General features: G+C 36.6%; 2 protein-coding genes across 3 annotated transcripts in view; one reads left to right on the forward strand and one right to left on the reverse strand.

The window, feature by feature from the left end:
• Positions 1-11,479, reverse strand: part of LOC123536424 (kinesin-like protein KIF21A) — a 102,932-nt gene extending 91,453 nt beyond the window's left edge. Inside the window, exons 1-3 of the mRNA XM_053528754.1 lie at positions 11,174-11,479; positions 5,347-5,526; positions 1,638-1,680 (exon numbers count right to left, since the gene is read on the reverse strand). Coding sequence (XP_053384729.1) covers positions 1,638-1,680; positions 5,347-5,526; positions 11,174-11,229 — 279 coding nt within the window. The 5' untranslated portion in view covers positions 11,230-11,479. The remainder of the gene's footprint in view (positions 1-1,637; positions 1,681-5,346; positions 5,527-11,173) is intronic.
• Positions 11,480-12,584: 1,105 nt separating this feature from the next.
• LOC123536676 (DNA ligase 1-like) lies at positions 12,585-16,049 on the forward strand. 2 transcript variants are annotated; one of them, XM_045320029.2, is made up of 5 exons: positions 12,585-13,171; positions 14,095-14,323; positions 14,683-14,795; positions 15,247-15,332; positions 15,720-16,049. In XM_045320029.2, exons 1-5 carry the CDS (start codon positions 12,665-12,667, stop codon positions 15,976-15,978), a joined length of 1,194 nt encoding a protein of 397 aa, XP_045175964.1. In that variant the 5' UTR covers positions 12,585-12,664; the 3' UTR covers positions 15,979-16,049. The 2 variants fall into 2 exon arrangements, with proteins under 2 accessions (XP_045175964.1, XP_045175963.1); XM_045320028.2 differs by having other exon boundaries at positions 12,586-13,171; positions 15,247-15,347.
• The last annotated feature ends 7,655 nt before the right edge of the window (positions 16,050-23,704 follow it).

Genomic DNA, 23,704 nt, shown 5'->3' on the forward strand with positions numbered 1-23,704 from the left:
AAACAAAATACCCAATAAGATGTAAAAACAGAAAGAATTCAGAGTCTAATATATTTCTAGCCTAGCCTAGCATCCCTGCACCAGAAGTTGTTAAGATGAGGAAGTCCAAACCTATAAAATATGGACAAAAAAACTAAATGATTCATCCGTTTGTTTCAAGATTGTTCATGTTTTGTGTGAGGGAGTATTCAGAGTTTGTATAATGTTTCAATTCATCCCTTTTGTATATTATCATCTTGATATGACATCTATAAATGAACCTCTGACATGTACTGAATCAATTGTAATCAGTTGCCCCAAGCGTATTGATATAATAATTAAAGGCTATGTTTCGGTAGCATAAAAAGCAGAACATGAAGGAATAATAAAACATGTGTATATCTATAGTCTTAATTGTTGTAAGGATATGAGTCATTAAATACACGCAGCAGTGAAAAAAATGACAATGGATGTTTCATATTTAGTGTTAGATACCAAAATAATTTCATTACTAAGCCCTTTTAAGTAAAAAATAACCAAAAAAAACACCAACACTGTTCAAAGCATAGTTGTTGCTGAACTACCTGATGTGATAAACTAGAAATACAGTCTGCATGCCCATGGGCAGAATGTCGAGCCCGCCAGCACCTTTGGCCTCTAAGTGTGACCTAGACATTAGACCTCAAATAATGGTGAACATTCATGCCAAGTTATATCAAAACCCTACCATGCATGAAGAAAAGCTTCGGACAAACTTCAATTTGACTTTTGACCTCCAATTGTGACCTTGACCTTTGACAAAGGAACATGGGGTTTGCACATGACACTCCTCATTGAGGTAAACATTCATGCCAAAAATAAACAAAATTGGTCCATGCATGTCAAAGTTAAGGTCCGGATAAAATCGAAAGGATGGATGCATGCACGGACGCACGCACACACACACACCGACCCACCAAAAGTGACAACTATATAGAATTCACCGCAAGCGGGCTCAACAAAAAAATCATTGAAATATTAAAAACAAACAAGTGGAAAGCTAGACTAAGGATAGATATTTGCAATATTTACCTCCCAGGAAAAAAAGTGGCAGCTATCTATAGCAGTCTAATATTCTAGATATCTACTTGGTAATACAGATTACAAATCAGCAAAAAAAAGTAAAGGTATTTTACAGGACAACTGTCATATTCCTTCACACAGACTTTTATCAGTAAACATAATTTCAAAGCATGTCTAATCAGTAGCAATAGCAGAGTTTATGTAATAAATAACCCTAAAATGGTGGCCTTGGGTCATAGGTCTACCCCACCTACAACTGAGTACCTCCTACCAGTATTGGGTTTGATCAGGAAAAATACTCAACAACAATTCAAATATTCTATAAGCTTTTGTCACAATCAAACTAAAATAAAGTAGCAATAGCAAAAACCAACAAAGACAATGGTCTCTTTGGTTCGGTCAACCCGTGTTCAGTGTCTCCAAAAATTAATATGCATGAGCAGGTCTGAAAATACTGATTCTTCTTAGTATATGTAAAATCACATCACACAAACGTAAACAGTATATATGGGAGTATGCTAAATTTTACCTTCTCAGTAACATTAAGATTTAAAATATTCTTTATACTGACAGAAAAAGTTTTTTTTTCTACAAACCTGGCCATAGGCGAACACTGTGGCATTGTACCCTTCAAAACATCTGAAAAGATAATATCGACATGCAATTTACAAAGTAAACAATCAATTGCAAAAAGACCTTTTTTTCTGAAACAAAAGTGTCAGTGATAACGATCAATTTCCTTATAAACAACCAAGCAAAACATCTTCCTCCCTGTCAAATTGTACAAACCTATTCATATTTTACTCTTTTTTTTTTTTAATTCTGTAGGTGCACTTTAAACTGCTATGTGTTTGACAGTGTTAACAGAATTTTAACAGCATTTCATCTTAATAGCATATTCATGGGTTTGTAGCCTGGGGCTGTATTCGTAAACGTAAAGTTCAATCTGAAATTTAGGCTTCGACTTAAGAACACTAAATATCTAACTCACCTTCACAATTATATACTGCACTATATGTAACTAAATGTATAGTAGGTACATTTGTGCAGTTTCATTAAAAGATATGTGCTCATTTAATCATTAATGACAGACCAGGAAGAAAATTTAGCACTTTGGTGTGTAAGTTCAGGGCACTCGTTAAGCTGTTTTTGGGGCCGAATATGGGCCCCACTCCCCTCATAAAATAATATGTTTTTTCCCCTTTCTCAGAAGAAAATTCCCCTGATAATAGGTTGTTTGACATGACTAGATATGAACTCTCTTTCAAGTTATATTATAGTGCCTCTAAGGAAGGTTACCGGTACTGCTGCTATATAGTTACATTAGTTAGAAATGATTGAAATCAGTATTAACAAGGCAGTCTGAAAGACAGCTAAATCCACCGCCACTGGTATGGATAGTGAAAGGGTAAACCCTTGACCTTGAGCTGTGACCTTGACCTTGAACTGACATGGATGACCCATGAATTCTGCACATCGTCTAGATGAGGTGATCATTTGACCCAAGTTTCATGAAAATCATAAATGGGGTTTAGGAGATACAGAGCTCAAATCTTTGACCTTGAGTTGTGACCTTGACCTTGAGTTGACATGGCTGACTCATGAGTTCTTGATGAGGTGATCATTTGATCTAAGTTTAATGTAAATCCTTCAAGGGGTTTAGCAGATACAGAATGGACACAAAATGAAAGGCTCAAACCTTTGACTCTAAGTTGTGACCTTGACCTTGAGCCGGCATGGCTGACTCATCAATTCTGCACATCGTCTTGATGCGGTGATTATTTGACCCAAGTTTGATGAAAATCCTTCAAGGGGTTTAGGAGATACAGAGCGGACACAAAATGGAAGGCTCAAACCTTTGACCTCGAGTTGTGACCTTGACCTTGAGCAGACATGGCTGACTCATTGGTTCTGCACATCGTCTTGATGAGGTGATCATTTGATTTAAGTTTCATGATTATCCTTCAAGGTGTTTAAGAGATACAGAGCGGACACCAAGTGGAAGGCTCAAACCTTTGACCTTGAGTTGTGACCTTGATCTTGAACCGACGTGGCTGACTCATAGGTTCTGCACATCATCTTGATGAGGTGATCATTTGACCCAAGTTTCATGAAAATCCTTCAAGGGGTTTAGGAGATACAGAGCGGACACAAAACGTTACGGAAGGACGGACGGAGATCATTCCTATAACCCCCCCCCCACCACTTGTGGTGGGGGATTAATAAGTGTGAGAAGTAGTAACATATATATGGCTAAAAACTTCCCCTTTTTGTCTTAAAACAACGAAAAATTTCCCTTCCTGAGGGTATGGGTACCTGTCCCCAAAAGTTGTCTAGTGCCCTGGTAAGTCAAAATATCAAACTTGAAACACTGATGACAATGGTCATGATGGTCCCTGCATACCCTAGAACAGACTAATTTTTACACATTTGACTGTATACATGCATACATTCCTATAATACTTCTCTTTGATTCCTATTATTCATTATACCACATAGTGGCAATATAAAGCAATATAAATCAATATATAATAGACTATGAGACTGAAAATTGGTAACAGAACAAATTAGATTATTGGAGTCTCTAGCTATTCATATATTCTGTACCGAGAGTCATATTTCAACCAATGCATCCCACTTTTACCACAATAAAAATCCCCTATTAGATTTTTTTCTGAAATCGCTACATAATGCTGTATTACTGTAAATTCCTATAGTGGTGATTTTTCACTATCACCTAGCCATCAGTAATGTTCATTTATCAGTATATCATCAATTGAGCCATGCCATGAGAAAACCAACATAGTGGGTTTGCGACCAGCATGGATCCAGACCAGCCTGCGCATCTGCGCAGTCTGGTCAGGATCCATGCTGTTCGCTAACAGTTTCTCCAATTCCAATAGGCTGTAAAAGCGGTCAGCATGGATCCGGACCAGACTGCGCGGATGCGCAGGTTGGTCTGGATCCATGCTGGTTGCAAACCCACTATGTTGGTTTTCTCATGGCATGGCTCAATTATCATTTTGATACAGCATTTTATTGACAAGCCTGCTCAGTTACATTGTAGCATCCCATTATTTACAATTATACAAATAATGCAAGTCTGAAACTCCAGACATACACATATCCCAATGAGGCTGTCATTGATTGAAAACTTTATACTGGATATACATGAGCATAATTCTATCATGTATAATATCCATATCTATTATATAGATAAAATTCTTATTCAGAAGATATGTCAGAAAGAAAAAGATCCATCCTTATATATTTCAAGGATATCATGATTTCTTGCTCTGGAAAAGTGAAAACATTTGAAACAGAGTATAATCACAAAATTGATTAAATAAATCAGTTAAGTCTTTTGAATATTCTAGGCAAGTAATGTTATTGATCTGTGTCTTTTTTTCTTCCTTTTTTAATTGTATCAATATTCCAAAATTCTGTTTGTTTGTTTTGGGTTTAATGCGGTTTTTCAACAGTATTTCAGTCAGGTAACAGCAGGCAGTTAACTTAACCAGTGTTCCTGGGTTCTGTACCACTCCAGTATAAACCTGTACTCAGCAAGTAACTGCCAACTTCCCCACATAAAACAGAGGTGGAGGACGAATGATTGCAGACACAATATCCTTTATCAAATCGTCACGGAGAACATACCCTCTGCCTGAGGATCGAACTCATGACCCCGCGATCAAAAGACCAACGCTCTCCCTACTGAGCTAAGCGGGCGGGCCAAAATTTTGAAGTCCTATGTTAAATACCTCTGTTTAATGTAAGGAAGATGGTAGAACTTTACTTGTGGAGATTAACATCAACCTTTACCCTGCTAAATTTCTAAAATGGACTGGTCCATCATCCATATGGGCAGTACCAATTATTATTTGAAGGGTTGTTAACTGAAAATTTACTGACTGAATAGCGAACAGTGCAGACCAAGATCAGCCTGCACAGATGTGCAGGCTGATCTTGGTTTGCACAGGTCGCAAAGGCAGAATCACTTGCCACCAGCAGGCTAAAGATTAAGATACTAGTAGACCTGAAAGAACACTTGACAATTTCTGTGTGATTACGCATTGTCCTTAGACAATTCTGCATTCGCGTAACATGAATAAATCTAAACATGCTTGTGGCTTTCCGTAAAAAAATGGAGAATGCCAAACCTGTCAAGATTACATAATTTGCCCATAGGCATTACAGGTCCACACCTTATGTTAGAACTGAAAACGAAATCATTAACAATTAGAGGCGTCTTGACTCTTCACATTACTGAGAAAAAAGAACGAATTTAGTAAATTCTACACTAACCCTTCAATGAGTTTTTCCACACAGTCTTTGTAGATGAATTCCTGCATAGTAGGCAAGTCGTAGACATAATCGAAAGTGAAAGCCTTGTCTTTACCCAGCAACACCTGCTTCTCTGAGGGCATGACAGCAGTACATACTTGGCACATGTCGATGCGCTCTCTGGCTAGCTGCGGACGTATCCTATATTTAAAAGAAAATTCATGTTGATGACAGAATGCAGACTCGGGTGAGATAAAACTTGTCATATAAGTGTTCAAACTGTATCCTTTGAAGAGGTAATGTATTACCTCCGACACTGATTTTAAGTAGTAAATTGACTCAAGATTCAAAATTTTAAGTTGCATTTCTGTTTTTGATTTGTGATACAGGCAATTATGAGGTCATATTTAACAAGAGCACCGCCTTCAGTGCTGACGCTCATCTGATTTTTTTGTATAATAGAAATATTGTCCTACCCATGATTTTCTAAGTCTAAAAAGGGCCATCATTCTTGCAAAAAGCAGGATAGAGTTATGTTTCTTGATGTACAGTGTCCACTTATGATGGTGAAAAACTGTTGCAAGTTTTGAAGCAATAGCTTTGATAGTTTATGAGAAAAGTTGACTTAAACATAATATTCAACCAAGAAAATGATTTTTCTAAGTCCAAAAGGGGCAATAATTATTGCAAAAAGCAGGATGGAGTTATGTTGCTTGCTGTACAGGGTCAGCTTATGATGGTGAACAAGAGTTGCAAGTTTTAAAGCAATAGCTTTGATAGTTTAAGAGAAAAAGTTGACCTAAACATAAAACTTAACCAAGAAATCTGATATTTTCTAAGTCCAAAAGGGGCCATAAATCTTGCAAAAAGCAGGATGGAGTTATGTTTCTTGCTGTAAAGGGTCAGCTTATGATGGTGAACAAGTGTTGCAAGTTTTAAAGGAATAGCTTTGATAGTTTAGGATAAAAGCTGACCTAAACATAAAACTTAACCAAGAAAACTGATTTTCTAAGTCCAAAAGGGAAAATAATTGTTGCAAAAAGCAAGATGGAGTTATGTTTCTTGATGTACAGGGTCTGCTTATGATGGTGAACAAGTATTCCAAGTTTCAAAGCAAAAGCTTTGATAGTTTAGGAGAAAAGTTGACCTAAACATAAAACTTAACCAAGAAATCTGATATTTTCTAAGTACAAAAGGGGCCATAAATCTTGCAAAAAGCAAGATGGAGTTATGTTTCTTGCTATACAGGGTCAGCTTATGATGGTGAACAAGTATTCCAAGTTTCAAAGCAATAGCTTTGATTGTTTAGGAGAAAAGCTGACCTAAACATAAAACTTAACCAGGCAACGCCGACGCAGACGCTGACGCCGACAACCGCTCAAGTGATGACAATAACTCATCATTTTTTTTCAAAAAATCAGGTGAGCTAAAAATGAACAAAAAAAGAAATTTATAACTTGGCAATCATATTAAAAACAAGAGCTGTCGGAGGACAGCAACACTCGACTATTCAACAGCCTTGTCAATTGAACGAATACAAGTCAAAAAGGAGCATAATTTTATAAAAATGCAAAATAGGGTTATGGAATCTGCACAGTGCTTATAAATCAGCTCATGACAGTGGACAAGTGTGTGAAGTTTCAATCCATTCCCATTAGTGGGTACTGAGATACCAGCTTACATATAAGAATTTAACCAAAAACTGCTAAGATGAAAAAGGGGCATAATTTTGTAAAATGTAAAGAAGAGTTATTGCACCTTTGCTCTGCATGTCATATCATAACAGTGAACAAGTGTGTGAAGTTTCAATCCATTCCCATTTGTGGATACTGAGATACCAGCTTACATACAAAAACTTAACCAAAAACTGCTAAGTCGAAAAAGGGGCATAATTTTGTAAAAATGCAAAGTAGAGTTATGGGACCTTCGCAGTGCATGTTAGATCATGACAGTGAATAAATGTGTGAAGTTTCAATCCATTCCCATAAGTGGATACTGAGATACCAGCTTACATACAAAAACTTAACCAAAAACTGATAAGTCGAAAAAGGGGCATAATTTTGTAAAAAAGCAAAACAGAGTTATGGAACCTGTGCAGCGTGTCACTTTATCACAGTGAATAAGTGTATGAAGTTTCAATCATTTCCCACAAGTGGTTACTGAGATATAAGCTTACATACAAAACCTTAACCAAAAATTTCTAAATCGAAAAAGGGGCATAATTTTGTAAAAAAGCAAAACAGAGTTATGGAACCTGTGCAATATAAAGTCAGTTTATCACAGGGAATAAGTGTGTGAAGTTTCAATCCATTCCCACAAGTGGCTACTGAGATACCAGCTTACATACAAAACCTTAACCAAATCGGGATGGCGATACAGATGCCGATGTCAACGCATGGGCGAGTCTAATAGCTCTACTATTCTATGAATAGTCGAGCTAAAAACCCAAGAGGGTCACTGACCCTGTTAGAGCTCACCTGCGCACAAGGCTTCAAATGTGTTTGTATAAGTACAGAGTTATTTTTCTTCTATGTCAGCCTATATTATATACATGTCACACACATTTTTGAACCTAGGGCAATAATTTGAACAATTGCGGCACCCAGCTAGACATTACAAATCTAATATCACACGCAAAATATCAAGGCTCTAGCTATTACTGATTCAGAGAAGATTTTCAAAGTTTCTTATATAAAAGCCTATAGTAAGTACATGTCTGCCACATGGGCATGGCCATTTTCTTTACCTTAGAGCAATAATTTGGACAAGTATGATAGAGAGTCAAACCCTTATATCACATGCCAAATATCAAAGCTGAAAAGGAAAGGATTTTGAAGTCTGATAGCTAAAACCTACTTTTAACCAGACAGATCTTATGTTCAATGAACCCGAACCATTTGAAAATATATAAGGATGCATCTTTTTCTTTCTGACATATCTTCTGAATAAGAATTTTACCTATATAATAGATTTGGATATTATACATGATAGAATTATGCTCATGTATATCCAGTATAAAGTTTTCAATCAATGACAGCCTCATTGGGATATGTGTATGTCTGGAGTTTCAGACTTGCATTATTTGTATAATTCATTTTTAATTGTAAATAATGGGATGCTACAATGTAACTGAGCAGGCTTGTCAATAAAATGCTGTATCAAAATGATAATTGAGCCATGCCATGAGAAAACCAACATAGTGGGTTTGCAACCAGCATGCATGACGGACATAGCATGATCACAATAGCTTACCATGAGCATAGCTCAGGTGAGCTAATATACAATACAAATTTTATTTAAAGTTGGTGCATACATAAACAGAAAACATTAGCTATGTATAGCTATTTACCGACATAGATAACAAAACAAGTAATTATGTATAAGCTTTTGTTTGTTTGTTTTGGGTTTAACGCCGTTTTTCAACAGTATTTCAGTCATGTAACGGCGGGCAGTTAACCTAACCAGTGTTCCTGGATTCTGTACCAGTACAAACCTGTTCTCCGCAAGTAACTGCCAACTTCCCCACATGAATCAGAGGTGGAGGACTAATGATTTCAGACACAATGTCGTTTATCAAATAGTCACGGAGACATACGCCCCGCCCGAGGATCGATCTCATGACCTTGCGATCCGTAGACTGACGCTCTACCTACTGAGCTAAGCGGGCGGGCTTATGTATAAGCTAATAAGTAAAGAGCTCATTTAAACCAAATTTCTTCCTCTGTAACAGACTTCTTTTACAGAAAAAAAGTACCAGTATCAAACATTAGCTTTACTTTAACGGCCATATTTTAAAGGTAAAGGAAAGCTTTATTTAACGTCACATATAAATTATAATCAACATACAACACAAGCTACAAACTCAAAGCTCTTGTTAGTCAAAATAATTCAACGTTCAGATTGTTTTATATTTGTGACGGGGCAATATCTGAACGTCAAAACTTCAAAGGACCAAAATAATGGAGGATAAATCACAATACACAGTCATGTAAAGTTATTGGTTTTATTGCTTGGGCATATTGGTGTGTAGACACGGTAAAAGTGTATAGTACATACATAGGTTTAAATCACCAGAAAATTCGTAATTTTGGATATTATTTGATAATTTTTACATAAATCAATGAGGAATTGAATCCCCTTTTGATACATTAAATTTTATTTGAATTTATGGCTAATTCGTAACATAATCGGCATTTAAACCTATAGCATGTAAAGCGCCCACAGTGACGAGAATTTCATCCAAATTTCCTCCACTATTTTAGTCTTTCGAGTGTTTGACGTGGGGATATGGCATATGAAAAAATCATCTCAGTATTTCCTAGTATCGCATCAAATTTGTTGGACTAAAGCTCTTGTGTGACAAGCTAGTAACAGATACTTACTGGTTTTGTTCAGTTTTAATAAAATGTTCTTTTCTCAAAATTAGCAATTACCGTATATGAATATCCTAATAGAAAATGTCAGGTCATTTCCCTGCACCCTTTCCCCCTCGCCTGCACCATACATCACATATTTGCAGGACCCAAAATATGTGTAGTCAGTCTTGGCCTTGAAAATGGGGTTCCCTGTCTCACTAAGAGCTAATTCTTTGACACTGTAGTAAAATACCCTGGGGCAGTCTCTACTAAGGATTGAACCCTAGACCTTGTGAATGACTGTGATCTGTAGGCGGACACCAACCATGTTGCGAAAGGGTTAACGCAACAGCAAGGCTGTTGGATGTGGCCTTATTTACCTACTTACTATAAAATTGGTCAACCCGAGGTCTCATTATTTAGAATAACCTACCTACAACCACTTGTAAATGTTACTAAGTTTATACTAAGAATAGTCATCCGTGGTATTCTCGCGTCATTGGTAATTTCGCGCTATTTCCGTTTTGCACTGCAGCGCCATCTTGACATTGTTTACAAACAACCTACTTTCGTTTTCAGTTCAAATTTTAATCAATTTATCCAGAATGCATAGAATTTTGGTGAGTTAACTTTCAAAATAGTTGAAATACTTAAATTTCTATCCAATTAAACCCATATCCTGTATTTTTCACTTGTTTATATCATTTTCGCCAATGTTTTGTTTATGTCGTCTGTTATAAATAGGCCCGATTTGGATGAACGACGATCCCACAATGCCCCGCTTCCATTTAATTCCCACCTTGGTACCATAATTTCCGAAACAGACTATTTTTAGTGGTCACATACAAAGGTTCAAAGGTCAGGGTTCTGAGAAGGGACAGCTCTATCAGGTGTACACGCGGTCAAAATGAGTAAATTGTTAAGTACCTGGTGTGGAACATTTAACATAATTTCACCAATATTGTTATAATTAAACTGTTATTTTTACAAACAGACACAAAATTCCTTAGTGTACTGGAAATAAACAAATATCGTGGTATGTAACCTTACAATAATTCTACAACTACAACAACATCTTTAACGCGAAAATACCAAGGACATACAAAATCAAAATGGTAGAAAGTGTACATGTTGCCGTTATGGTGGTCAAAAGCTATACATAGCTTATGTTTATAATGTTATTTTATCTACCGACAATAAATAAATATTGACTTGACTTGTGATTGTCGGGAGTATTTTAATGATATTTTGTGTCAAAACTTGTATCTTTTGATAGATAATGAATTATTTTAAATTAGTTATTAAACAAAATAACTGTTATATTTTTATTTGCTTGCTTACTGTATTTAGTGTCACTAGTACCGCGAGAATATTAGGGGAACAGGCAACTAACAAAACATTTACGTGACCTGGATGGGGTCAAAGTCAATACCATTTAGACACATTTCCACACTACAGTTTGCAAACAAAAATCAGTATGATTAAATTCATACCTGAGAGCAACTCGAACAGAAGTGTCATCTTCGTTTCTTTCCTCCGGAGCCGACATAATTTTGCAAATCGAACAGGTGTTTGTTTGATACTGAAAGCGAACTTACGCAAACTACTCAGGAATTTTTCAAGTATATTTCCGATACCGTAAAAACAGTGAGTACATCCTTTTTTCAATTTTCACCGCCATATTTTAATATTTAAATCATGCTTCTGCTTGTTTATGTTAAGTAATTTAAAGCTGAATTGCTCAAATGGTGTAAATTTCAACAATTTTGGCAGTTTCTCATTCGAGTATGCGCCCTCTGTCAACATAAATTTAGAAGGGCAGTAACTCCAAACATCTAAGTTAGTCTATTTCCTGTTCCGTACCGTGTCATACAGTACACGTTCTGTCAAAAGTGCAGACCAATTTAATTTTTATAAATACCACTAGAACTCACATTGTGACAAGGCCAGTTTACATTACTGCCATGTTTTATTGAAGGAAGCGTCTAGCCGTCCGATAATCGGACACCTAGCCTGCGTTCTAGAACCTATGGAAATGGGGTAGGGCCTATGTACCATTCTATAAGAAAATTGTTTATGAATGCCTGTATATTTCCTTCGAACTGACAAGCGCAAGAGAAGCTAAGCATTCGCATAAATTCATCTTCAACTTCAACTTTAAACTGCTGTAAAATCAATGCTGATTACACTTGGCAGGCGCTTGTCAGGAGCAGTTATTAATAATAAATTATCTACAATCAGTCACTACCTAGAAGGATCTCCCACCCTGATAAAAATTTAACTCAAAATTATCTTTTCTTCAAAGGCTAATTCGTCATTATATCACCTATAGTAACTTTCAACCGTATTTTCAGTGTTCAAATTCTCTAGCTTATAACACGATTTCAAAAAGAAAGTTTCTCATTGCAGAGTTGGTGCAGCCGTTCTGCGCTTGCGCGGAATTATTATCAAATGGAACGCACGGCAAAAATACTCATTTTTTTGCAGGTCCGCACGCATTTAGTGTATAATGTGCATAATATACTGACTAAAGGTTAGGGTTAGAATCACCATGGTTACAAAATATATACATTTAAGGTATTTTTGTTCAAATTTAGTTAATCAGGTATATACCAGAGTCTGTAATATATCACGGGCGCACCAACTCTGTATTTAGTCACAGCCTTTCAAAAATGTCCGGGAGAGAACCCCGACCCCCGTTCTCTTACAGAAATGTTACCACATTTATTTGACAAATGCTCTTAAACACGTAGACAAAAAGTATGAAGTTTTCAGTGAAATTTATAACCTTTTCCTTAATAAGCATAAAATAGATTAAAAAACGAATTCGCCTCAGATTGACGTAAATGTAAACCTTCCCATAATGCATTTTGACGTTATTGACGTAACAACTGATGTCACAGTACGTTAACTTCACTTAGCGACAACAGTAACAGAGCGGAGGCGACGCAGCCATAACGGCACAGATATTTTACACTAGCAAAATGACCGGAAAAGGTCGCCCTGGTGTAAAATTGATAGAAGTTAAGCCTGTCGCAGATGACGGGAGAAAACTTTCTCCACCTAAAAGTAAAAACGACAACGCCGTGGAAAAGAAAACCGAAGTAGACCTTAACAAATCCAAATTGTTTACCCTCAAACCACTAGAAATACCAGAGCACGGGAGACAACTTGCGGAAATTGACAGTTCATTTCGGGAGGTTGAACTGACATATGCGCAGCATGTTAAAGATCTGCCAATCGCTAAAGAGGAAAAGGTCCAAGACATTGAGGAAGGCGCAAATGAAGACGAGAAAGTAAATGAGATAAAAAATGAAATAACCAAGAAGAGGAAAAGAATAAAAAAGAACTCAGTTTTACCACTGGATGTTACGTCATTGGATTATTTAGAAGGAAAACAAGAAGAGCCGAAGGATATCGGAGAACCTGACATCAGGCATGGCAAGAAGAAGAAAGCGACAAAGAAGGAAAAGAAAAAGAAGAATAAAAAGGTACACGTACTAAAATCACATGTCGGGAGAATTTCTGTAGTGTCTTCTGCGATAGCAGAATTACACTTTCAAATACTTAAAACTAAGTACAAATCTTGATTGACTGTTGGTAACATTCATTTGTATCTTGATTCCAGGATTACTTTAAAATAAAACACAACAACGAAAAAAAAAAGTAAATTAATAATATGTAATATTTTATTGCATGACTATGGCACTTATATAATATATCAAAAAATGCCTTAATACCATTTGATAACAGAGGAAAACGCTTGGATCGCAAGAGCTATAATGACCCCTCGCCAGTGCAATACAATTTAAAGAGATACAAAAGTGGCATGTCCATGTTAGCGATTATGTCGTCTCGCGAAGATATGCTTTCAATATCCATCCCCGCACAAGGCCATGCAACTACTGAAACAGTTTAGAACTGTTTTATTCCAGTTTCATAACCTATAAAGTTTTGAATAGAACATAAGAATATCTTTATCTGATAGTCACTACCTTCCTCTTGGCAAAATTGACTCGATATTTCGTTCAGTTACTTGTAATGGTCTTTTACTTTAAAATACAGGACATTAAAAAAGAACACAGTAAAACGTACTGGTAATACAGAACTCTTCTCTGAGAAAAATCCTAGGCACGAAATAGCATTATATTGTTGAGAGTTTCGAGAACAATCAAAATTACCTTTACACATGATTTGTTTGTGTTGTCTTGTTTTTAGGTATGTTCTATTTTCAAATTGAAGAGATGTTTAAAGAAATAAAACTACTGTTTTTTAAGAAAAGGTGATTTAATAATTTATGTAGACACGAGATAACAGGTAAATGTAAAACCGATTTCGTTAAGAAATACCTATTCAAAGCGTGTCTAGAAAATTATCACCAAATTTCATTTAATTTCTCCTCGTTTTTCATCAGAAGAAAGAGAAGGACACGGCTGCACAGGCCATTGAAACAACAAGGGAACCAGAGCAAGAAATAGTTGCAATCCCACCTGAGACTGACGAACATACAGACGATAAAAAGAAAACAAGAAAGCTTCCCTGTTGTTTCGGCTTCATTTCGACATGGCTTGCCAAAAGAAAGCAGAAAAGAAGAGACAAGAAAAAGAAAGCAATTGCCGTCAGATGCAAAACGCCTGAACTTGGTAAATTGTTGTTTACTGTCGCCTTTTTCAAATTTACCCATATTGTTTCTAGGCCTTTCATAATCTGTTCACAGTCCTACACACCTTTTCTTGCGGAAAATTGGTAACATTTAACTGAATTTTCATGCCCGGTTTTAAAATAATTGGACTGGTGTTTCTTTAAAAATGCCTCAAGTTGTAAAATATATATTGATTAAAATCTAGACTGGAAAATAAAGTCTGCTGTGCGGTAAAACAGAAACTAAATCTTAAAATCAATGTTAAAAAATGAAAGATCGGGACAAACATTTTCCAGTTGAATATCGGCGAGACCTGAGAACAGTTATGACACTGTTAAAGCATTGTTAACTATATTGTAGTTCAATATGAACACAAGAAGGCAAAAGGAGGCGAAGCTTTCACCATTGAGGTTGATTGTAGACCAATAATACAGAAACCACTTCTGCCACCCATAAAACAGACTGCCGGACCGGTAAGTAAAACCGCAGGGGCCAGTATCTAACTCTTGGGGTGGAGTTGGGAGACTGGGTGAACGGCCTCTATATACTATATTACAATACATATAGGTCAGTTCTATCCACATAAAAAGAGTTTGATACTGCCCCCCCCCCCCCCCCCCCACCTCCCCACCCCCTGTTGCTTAAATGATGAAGCACGATATGACCAATGTTTTAATATACATGTCGAATTTGACAGGTTGAAAATAGTTCCGCGAAAATTGAACATACGATAAAATGTTAAATAATGTCTGTTTATATGGAAGATCTCTATACAGGAGTCGTTAATTTTACTTCTGATGATAATATAAAAAAGAAACAACAGTGATTCGGTCAAATTTGAGAAAAAATATAGTTAAATCTTATTTTAAGTATACAAGCATGTTACAAATGTAAAACAATTAGAATGCATTGAATTCCATTTAGATACGCCGAGGAATAGATTTGCGTCTTCAGACAGCCGAGGCTAGAAGAGAGGATGAGTTAGCTAAGAGACGGGATGCTGTAAGAAAGTATGAAAGGAAAAAGTAAGTCAGCTTGTTTTCTTTCAATGATTTCGCAATAGAATTGAGCCAGTAATCATTTACTTTTATGGACATGATTTTTAAAGCAACATTTAAAATTTCCATTCCTTTTAATTATTTTAAATAGCTGTCACCTATTTTGGTCTAATTTTGCACCGGCAAGGATCTTACGACAATATTAAGGTGAAGCCATTTAGATTCAATGACCAAGACATTTTAATGAATAATATGTAAGTGTGGCTGCATAGTAATTAATGAACGTGTTTTGGAATCTAAACTTGGATAACTAATAGTTTAACATTGAGACAGAAATAAATTTGAAACTAATATTTTACTTGAAAGAAAGACTATTTTCTAAAACATTATGATTTCTAGGATCGAGTGTAAAGAAAGAAAGGCAGACGCTGACTACCACTTCCGGAAAAAGGCAGGCCTTACAGTAAGGTACAAGCAGGCCGATGCTGAAAGGAACCGCAATAATCTTAGCCGCCACGCAACAATGGCCAGAACTGCATCTATCCAATCATCATCCAGCGAATCTGTGATCATCGAAAGTGACCCGGACGCTTTCAAAGTCAGCGAAAATGATCCAGACGCTTGGAAAGTCGACGATGTCGACTGTTTCTCCTACTAAAATTTTATGTCTGCGGACTGCCTCCTATATATGTAGACCTTTACAATAAGCTGGTCACGTGGGCAGGAAGTACATTTTAGATATCATTTTGGGTGAATAAAACAAAAAATATTCTTAGAATCAAAATTTTTATCACAAGGTATATAAATTTTTGCAATCTATTTTGTACTAAAACAAATATCCACTTAGTAATTCACTTGTATATATTTTTATTGAGATTGAGTATCAGATTTTTCTAAAGTCTTCTAAACCCTACATCTTACATCAACGTAATTCAAAAATACATGTACACACATATATATTATTCTGAGCACGATAAATCGCCATGCCCTGAACAATCGAAAAAGTATTTAAAAGATTCATGGAAAATACAAAGAAAGTAAACACTACCTGAATAACCATGGTTATCATGGTTAGGTATGGTAAAAAAAATTGACAAAAAATATTTAAAAAAAAATACATATAAGAATCGTGAAAATACAAAAAAAATCACTTTCATCTACCTACATGTTATTTAACATAAGGTATGATACACACAAATTGATACCATTTTTATAACGAAATAAGTCATTGGTCAGTTAATTGCTGCTTAAAATTGATTTCTAACACATTTTATTATATACATTATATGATTTTTTTGCGTGCTCAAAATAGTAAAACGTGGAAAAACAGTTTTTTTCTTATTATTTCCGACCACTAGTATGAATATTATATTGTTTTTAATTATATGATTTTATAGCGATATTTTGAATACATGTTTAAATGTTCTTGTTAGAATTTTTGTAAGCAGAATATTAAATCTATCAATTTCATTTCTGACGTCGCTCCTGTTCACGTGACTCAGCTAAATAATTTCGTGGTATTTTCACTCTTTGGTCTACTGTTGTAGGGTGGTATAGTAGTCGCAACTTGACCGCGATGGTTGACCTTAGGCTGATTATTCATAATATGCAGTATCAAAGTATATATACTTTCATTTGATCAGTTAAAGTTTTCGAATACACTAATTTATATTTACACAAATTTATATTTCATTTTTCTCGTGCAGATCGTATTTTACGTACACTCCTTTTCAATAATAGGTTGTGCCTCATTATGTATTATAATGCAAAGGTCAACCATCGGGGTCAAGTTGCGTCCACTATAGTCGGTCGTGTTTAGGCATTGTTTTTGGAACCTTATTCTGTTCATATAACAACATGTGTAACATCTATTTACCACTAATGATCGACATAAAGAACTTGTTAAACAATAAATTCAGGTGAAAGATTAATAAAAATATTTTATGGTATTTTACTTTTTTCAAGTTATTGTTCGACTCAACCCCTAAACGTGCCTATTGGGCCATTGTTCAAATATAGGCCGTTGATTGGGTGGAACGACCGACATTTAGCAAGAATTCCAGGTGACTTTCTCAGATAAAGTATAATTTATGAATATCGCTTAGTCAGCATTGTTATACATGTACTAAACATGTTTCATTAAACGTGCACGCTGTTCACGTAAGAATTAAAACTAAGGGAGGGCAATTAATGTATTTATTCAAAATAGGCAATTTAGAAGAAAAAAAAACAGATTAACCGTGCTAATCTGACTACCGGAGAAGAAATAATAATAATAATAAAAAGAACAAATATTTCATGGCAACTATGACTACAAAAAAAAGAAAGAAAAAACAGCAAATGAACAATGCACATTATCTATCTTACTGCAGAAAACAAGGGAAAATAATGATAATTATGACAAATTAGATATTCCGCGCAAATCGTCTATAGAGCGGACGCAGTGGTCAAGTGGTAACCCTGTCTGACTACGAAACAAACGGTCGTGAGTTCGAGACTCCACTTCTCCAAAATTACTAACATAATGAATAGGAGTCCCGTGTATAGGTGCTTTACACATGTCACGATTAAGAACCAGGGAATGGAATTGGAGCGTCTTCTGTATCTTGCACTATCCTCACACTAACATTACTAACAGTCTTCTGGAGGAGTCGCCCATATGGGTTACCGGTGGCGACTATAAATAAGCTTACATATAAAAAACGCAATTATCTAGCTATGTAAAACACAGGAAAATGACGGTTCCTTTGAAAAACAAGGCAGTCTGAAAGACAGCTATATCCCCCGCCACTGCTATGGATAGTGAAAGGGTAAACCTTTGATTTTAGCTGTGACCTTGACCTTGAACTGACATGGCTGACTCATGAATTCTGCACAACGTCTTGATGAGGTGATCATTTGACCCATGTTTCATGAAAATCCTTCAAGGGGTTTAGGAGATACAGAGCTGAAGCCTTTGACCTTCAGTTGTGACCTTGACCTTGAGTTGACATGGCTGACTCATGAGTTCTTGATGAGGTGATCATTTGACCTAAGTTTGATGAAAATCCTTCAAGGGGTTTAGGAGATACAGAGTGGACACAAAATGGAAGGCTCAAACTTCGACCCTTAGTTGTGACCTTGACCTTGAGCTGGCATGGTTGACTCATAATTTCTGCAAATCGTTCTGATGAGGTAATCATTTTACCAAGTTTTATAAAATTCCTTCAAGGGGTTTAGGAGATATAGAGCGGACACAAATGGAGGGCTCAAACCTTTGACCCTAAGCTGTGACCTTGACCTTGAGCCGGCATGACTGACTCATGGGTTCTGCATATCGTCTAGATGAGGTGATCATTTGACCCAAGTTGATAAAATTCCTTCAAGGGGTTTTAGGAGATATAGAGCGGACAGAAAATGGAAGGCTCAAACCTTTGACCTTGAGTTGTGACCTTGACCTTGACCAGACAAGGCATGACCATGGTTTCTGCACATCGCCTTGATGAGGTGATCATTTGACCCAAGTTTCATGAAAATCCTTCAAGGAGTTTAGAAGATATAGAGCGGACACAAAATGGAAGGCTCAAAACCTTTGACCCTAAGTTGTGACCTTGACCTGAGCCGGCATGGCTGACTCATGGGTTCTGCACTCGTCTTGATGAGGTGATCATTTGACCCAAGTTTATAAAATTTCCTTCAAGGGGTTTATGAGATATAGAGCGGACACAAAATGGCAGGCTCAAACCTTTGACCTTGAGTTGTGACCTTGACCTTGAACTGACAAGGCTGACTCATGGGTTCTGCAAATCGTCTTGATGAGGTGATCATTTGACCCAAGTTTCATGAAAATCCTTCAAGGGGTTTAGGAGATATGGACCGGACACGATTTTGTTACGGACGGAAGGACGGACGGACGGAAGGACGGAAGGACGGAAAGACGGAAGGACGGGAGGACGGACGGACGCAGACCATTCCTATAATCCCTCCGCCACGGCGGGGGATTAAAAAAACAACAAGATATTCAATGCGCATCTGTCCATCCATCTGACTGCATTCATAGTAACTGTGAATAAGCGAATATTCCGTGTATTACAATCCATGGTGATAACGCGACAGTAAGATGACGATAACGCCACAGTAGCGACAGTACGATGGTGATAACGCGATGGTACGATGATGATAACGCGATAGTACGATAATGATAACACGATAGTACGATAATGAAATTGCAAAATCACGATACTACGATAACGAAAACGCGATATCACGATATTACGATCGTGAAAACGCGACAATACAATGGTGAAAACACGATAGTATATCGCATTATCATCATCGCACTATCGTATTATCGCGCTACTATCATCGTAGTATCGCGTTTTCGTTATCGAAGAGTTTTATAATTTCGCGTTTTCATCATCGCCCTATCGAGAATCGCAGATTTCAAGAGCGATAGCCCTAACGGAATTCCGTAGGTCCATATATAAAGAAAGTGATAGTGATATTCTACTGGGAAACTTCTTCAAAGTTCACACGGGCCATAGCTTTCGCAGAAGCGGTGGTTCAAACGCCGCGGCGGTGGAGGATTCGTCGCAGAAGCGATGGAGAAATATGGCCGGCTGATTACATTTATGCTGTCATCGGTAAGTTTTCTAATGAATTTTTCACGTCTGACTGAAAACAACCAGTGAGACAGGAGCCCACATATGTACTCTTCCAGCCACAAACACTTGCTCAGTGCAATTCTTTGTCATTTATGTAAACACTTCTTTACAGTTTGACGAGGGACTGTCGTTTTTGTAGAATTCCCATAGGAAATGGTAAAATTTTGTACAAAGCGACCCCTGAGCACGTTTGCACCAAATCGTAAGTACGGCACTGTCAAGCAACAACTATTTCTTCGTAATCAGTGAATTTTCATTGCAGGCATATGAAATAATCGACCAAAAATGATGCCAACGCAGTGTGCGGTGGGTACAGTTGCAACGCATTACGGTGGATCTTGTTTCTTTAATGTTCGTTATGGACTTTTAACTTAAGTAAACAACATTTTCCCGGGATTTTGATTGGGGTAGGTCTATGAAATCACTTTGACATGAGACAACAATAGAAACTGAATGTTTAGTAGGTTTAGAGGGTATTCTTCAACACACTGAACATACTGCAACCATTTGTCATTTTATGGTATTTTTCATCATTTTTTAACATATTTATGGATGAAATTTTCTCTTCAGTTGTTATAATAAGAATAACTGAAATTAGTTGTTTCTTTGTCGTCATCTTTGCACTAGAACAAGGAGTGAAAGGTCTCTTACGTTTGATTGGTGTTGTGACAGTTTTTAGAGGAGAATGACGTTTTTGTCTTTTATTTGTTGTATCATTGCTTTCTACTTGTCTGTTGTTAGTTGTTTGTACTCTGTTTCTCCGTTTATTTTTCAATGTTAAACTTAGCCTTGGAATCATGAAGATGAACATTACTGAAGATAAGGCCATGAATGAGGCCTTTAGGGTGTTAACAACTCTTTCCTTTGATTTGACCTGGTGACCTAGTTTTTGACCCCACATGACCCAGTTTCGAACTTGACCTAGAGATTATTAAGGTAAAATTTCCATGCAAGTTTGTATCAAATCAAAGCATAAATGAAACCTCATATGGCTGAAAGTACGTACATATATGAGTTACTTCTCAGGCATCACAAAAAAGTAATTTATACACTACCTAAACAAGAGTCACTGTCCATTGTAGAATGAAAAGAGGCTTTGGCCAAAATTCATGGTAAAACATAATGATAAGCCATCATTTATAAACGAATAATGAAGTTTGTCACCACGAGACATGTCAAAGGAATTTGTCACCACTAGACATGTTAAAAGAATTTGTCACCACTAGGCATGTCAAAGGAATTTGAATTTACAGTTTGTTTAAAAAAGGATATTTCTCAAATCATTACACACTTAACGAAACGACCCTCGATATCTTTGACAATGTCTTCCATATTACAATACACATGCATGTCCAGAATTTAGAAACGAGCGAATTTCATTGAAAGGCAAAAACGATATTACTTCTTTTTTTGTCATATCTAGGGTACAAATTTAAATCTACAGTGATATTTGACCATATATTATATTAATGAAAAGCCAATATCTACACATCTTTGTGACAGTTTTACATGTAAACATGCATATCAGGAATAACTTGACGAAATGTTTTCAGATTTTCCACACGTCTTTAGCATCATTGGACGACCTCATATGGCAAATTTCGTAACACTGTCTTACATTTTGGCAAAGTAATGCCCTCTTTTCAACTTAGAAAAGTTTGCTAAAACTTTTGTTTGTAAGCTAGTATTAGGTAGATGGGCCCCGAAAAGCCGAACGCACTGTCATTAGACAGCTCTTGTTTTCACTTGTATTTACAATATACGAAGAGGACAAATCCATCTGTCAACAGTACACTGGTCATTGCTTTCAGATCTAGTGGTTCCAACGTTGTTCGAGTGGTGAAATGGACAATTATGGACGAACTGACACTTGTAAGTATGATTTAATTAAAGGAATGTCTATTCATTTTAAACTAAATCAAATGACAACGAAGGGTCACCGCCACGCAGCGCCCGGAGCGCAAATGAAACCGTTTCTTAGTACACATATACATTCATTTAGCAGAGACTTTTTGCAGTTCTGTACGGTCCAGCGAGGGAGGGTTTTTTTGTCAGTTTTCGAGAATAGCACATACATAAGCAGTGCTTATCGGGATAAAGTATATATTTAAGCACTTCATTTCTTAAGATAGAACTAGAATAATTCGGGTTTGTTAAGAATCGGCTGAAAACCTAACGAAATGCAGTTCCGAGTGTGTCTCTATGCAACGCATTCAGGATATGGTTCTGTTTCTTATTTTCCGAGCCTTATTTCTCATAGAAAAAGTCGTTCTGATCTTAACCATTACACGGCATGTAAACACTGGCTCCAATTCATTTTTGGAGGTGAGGTGAAGAAAGAGCAAATGATACTTCCGAGGCGGCGCTAATGAACGCAAAATATAAACGAGCAGAGTAGAGCTGATTTCGTTCTTTCTGTAAGAGTTTTGAACCATATTTCAATAAACGCCCGGCATAGGAGCTGGGGCGGCAGGGGCGGCGCCCGCCGCCCCATTATTTCGAAGAGCAGCGAATATCGTATATTTTTGAAAAGGCTAGTAAATATAATTGAAAATAAATACAGCGGTCCGTTTATTATGAAGTGCATCGGCGACTGATATGTACACAGAATTTTGTCATATCGCTGACACCTTGCTAGATCACCTTGGTGACAGGGTATTGTACAAATTCGATAATCCGCAACGACCAAGGTCGCTGTATTTTCACGCCCCGCAGACTCGAATTATAGGCAATACATGAATTAATGAAAGTTAATCGTATTTAATTGCTTACTATCAAACTTGCAGTTAATGTTGTGTCTCAAATTCTGCCGACAAAGGAAAGTATCTTGAGTAAAACACAAACGCAAATCGGGACTTTAGATGTCTTTACATAAAATATATTAAATTAAATATTTTTGACACTTAAACATATTGTTTGAAAATCAAAGGCACCAGTCATAATGATTAAATTCAAGCATAAAATGTAGAAAAATCCTTATAGATTTTACAGATCTAGTTAAATTAACAAGTATTACAGCTTCTACGTAAAAATATAAAAGGCCAATCACCCTCGCAATTTTGCATTTCCAAATCAATCATTTGGTAAAAAGAACCCTGAAGTCAGTTCATTCAACCCTCAATGGTTCAAAGAAAACAATGAATTGCGTTTTATCTTTATAATGCCATTTAATGACTTAAATGCTACAGGATTAGATTACCCCCTTTAAGTCAGGGTCTTGTGCTCGATCCCCTACTTAGACATTACTGGTTTTACCCTGGTAAGACATTGTCCGTATCTAACATCGTACCGCCATTACAGTGTTTAACCAAAGTAAACTGTAATTAGGGGTGAAAACTCGAAAAAAAAAACAAGTGTGTTAAACAGATACTGAGCAGCCCAAGAAGTCGCCAGATTGTACCATTTACTCTAGCTGTATGCAAAAATTTCCCCCGTTCATACGAGGGGGACACCCCCTCCCAAACCAACCCCCTCCGCCGCCCCAATGCTCAAATCGTCCCTACGCCCCGTTACGGGCAATGTTGTTTAACTCAGAAGTAATTCTACTTTACATATATGAAAGACAGATTGCAAAGTGGATGTTTTTGCTTTACGAGTAAACTTTTAAAATTAATAACATAGGGCCAATTCGAAACGACATTCGGTTATTTGGCTTTTGAAGTTACCATATTACCGCCTCGATTTCTACAACCGTTCTTGATTTTAGAGAAATAATCCTGTTTTATTTGAGAAGTATATTTC

This window comes from Mercenaria mercenaria, chromosome 17 (assembly GCF_021730395.1).
Source record: "Mercenaria mercenaria strain notata chromosome 17, MADL_Memer_1, whole genome shotgun sequence".
Classification (NCBI taxonomy): Eukaryota; Metazoa; Mollusca; class Bivalvia; order Venerida; family Veneridae; genus Mercenaria; species Mercenaria mercenaria.

What these genes read in the sequence shown, in the direction of transcription:
- LOC123536676 (XM_045320028.2), top strand. Translation starts at nt 12,665, where the DNA reads ATGACCGGAAAAGGTCGCCCTGGTGTAAAATTGATAGAAGTTAAGCCT. An exon ending in AGAAAAAGAAGAATAAAAAG is followed by an intron (nt 13,172 to 14,094) that starts GTACACGTACTA and finishes GTTTTTCATCAG; the next exon opens with AAGAAAGAGAAGGACACGGC. An exon ending in AGAAAGTATGAAAGGAAAAA is followed by an intron (nt 15,348 to 15,719) that starts GTAAGTCAGCTT and finishes TATGATTTCTAG; the next exon opens with GATCGAGTGTAAAGAAAGAA.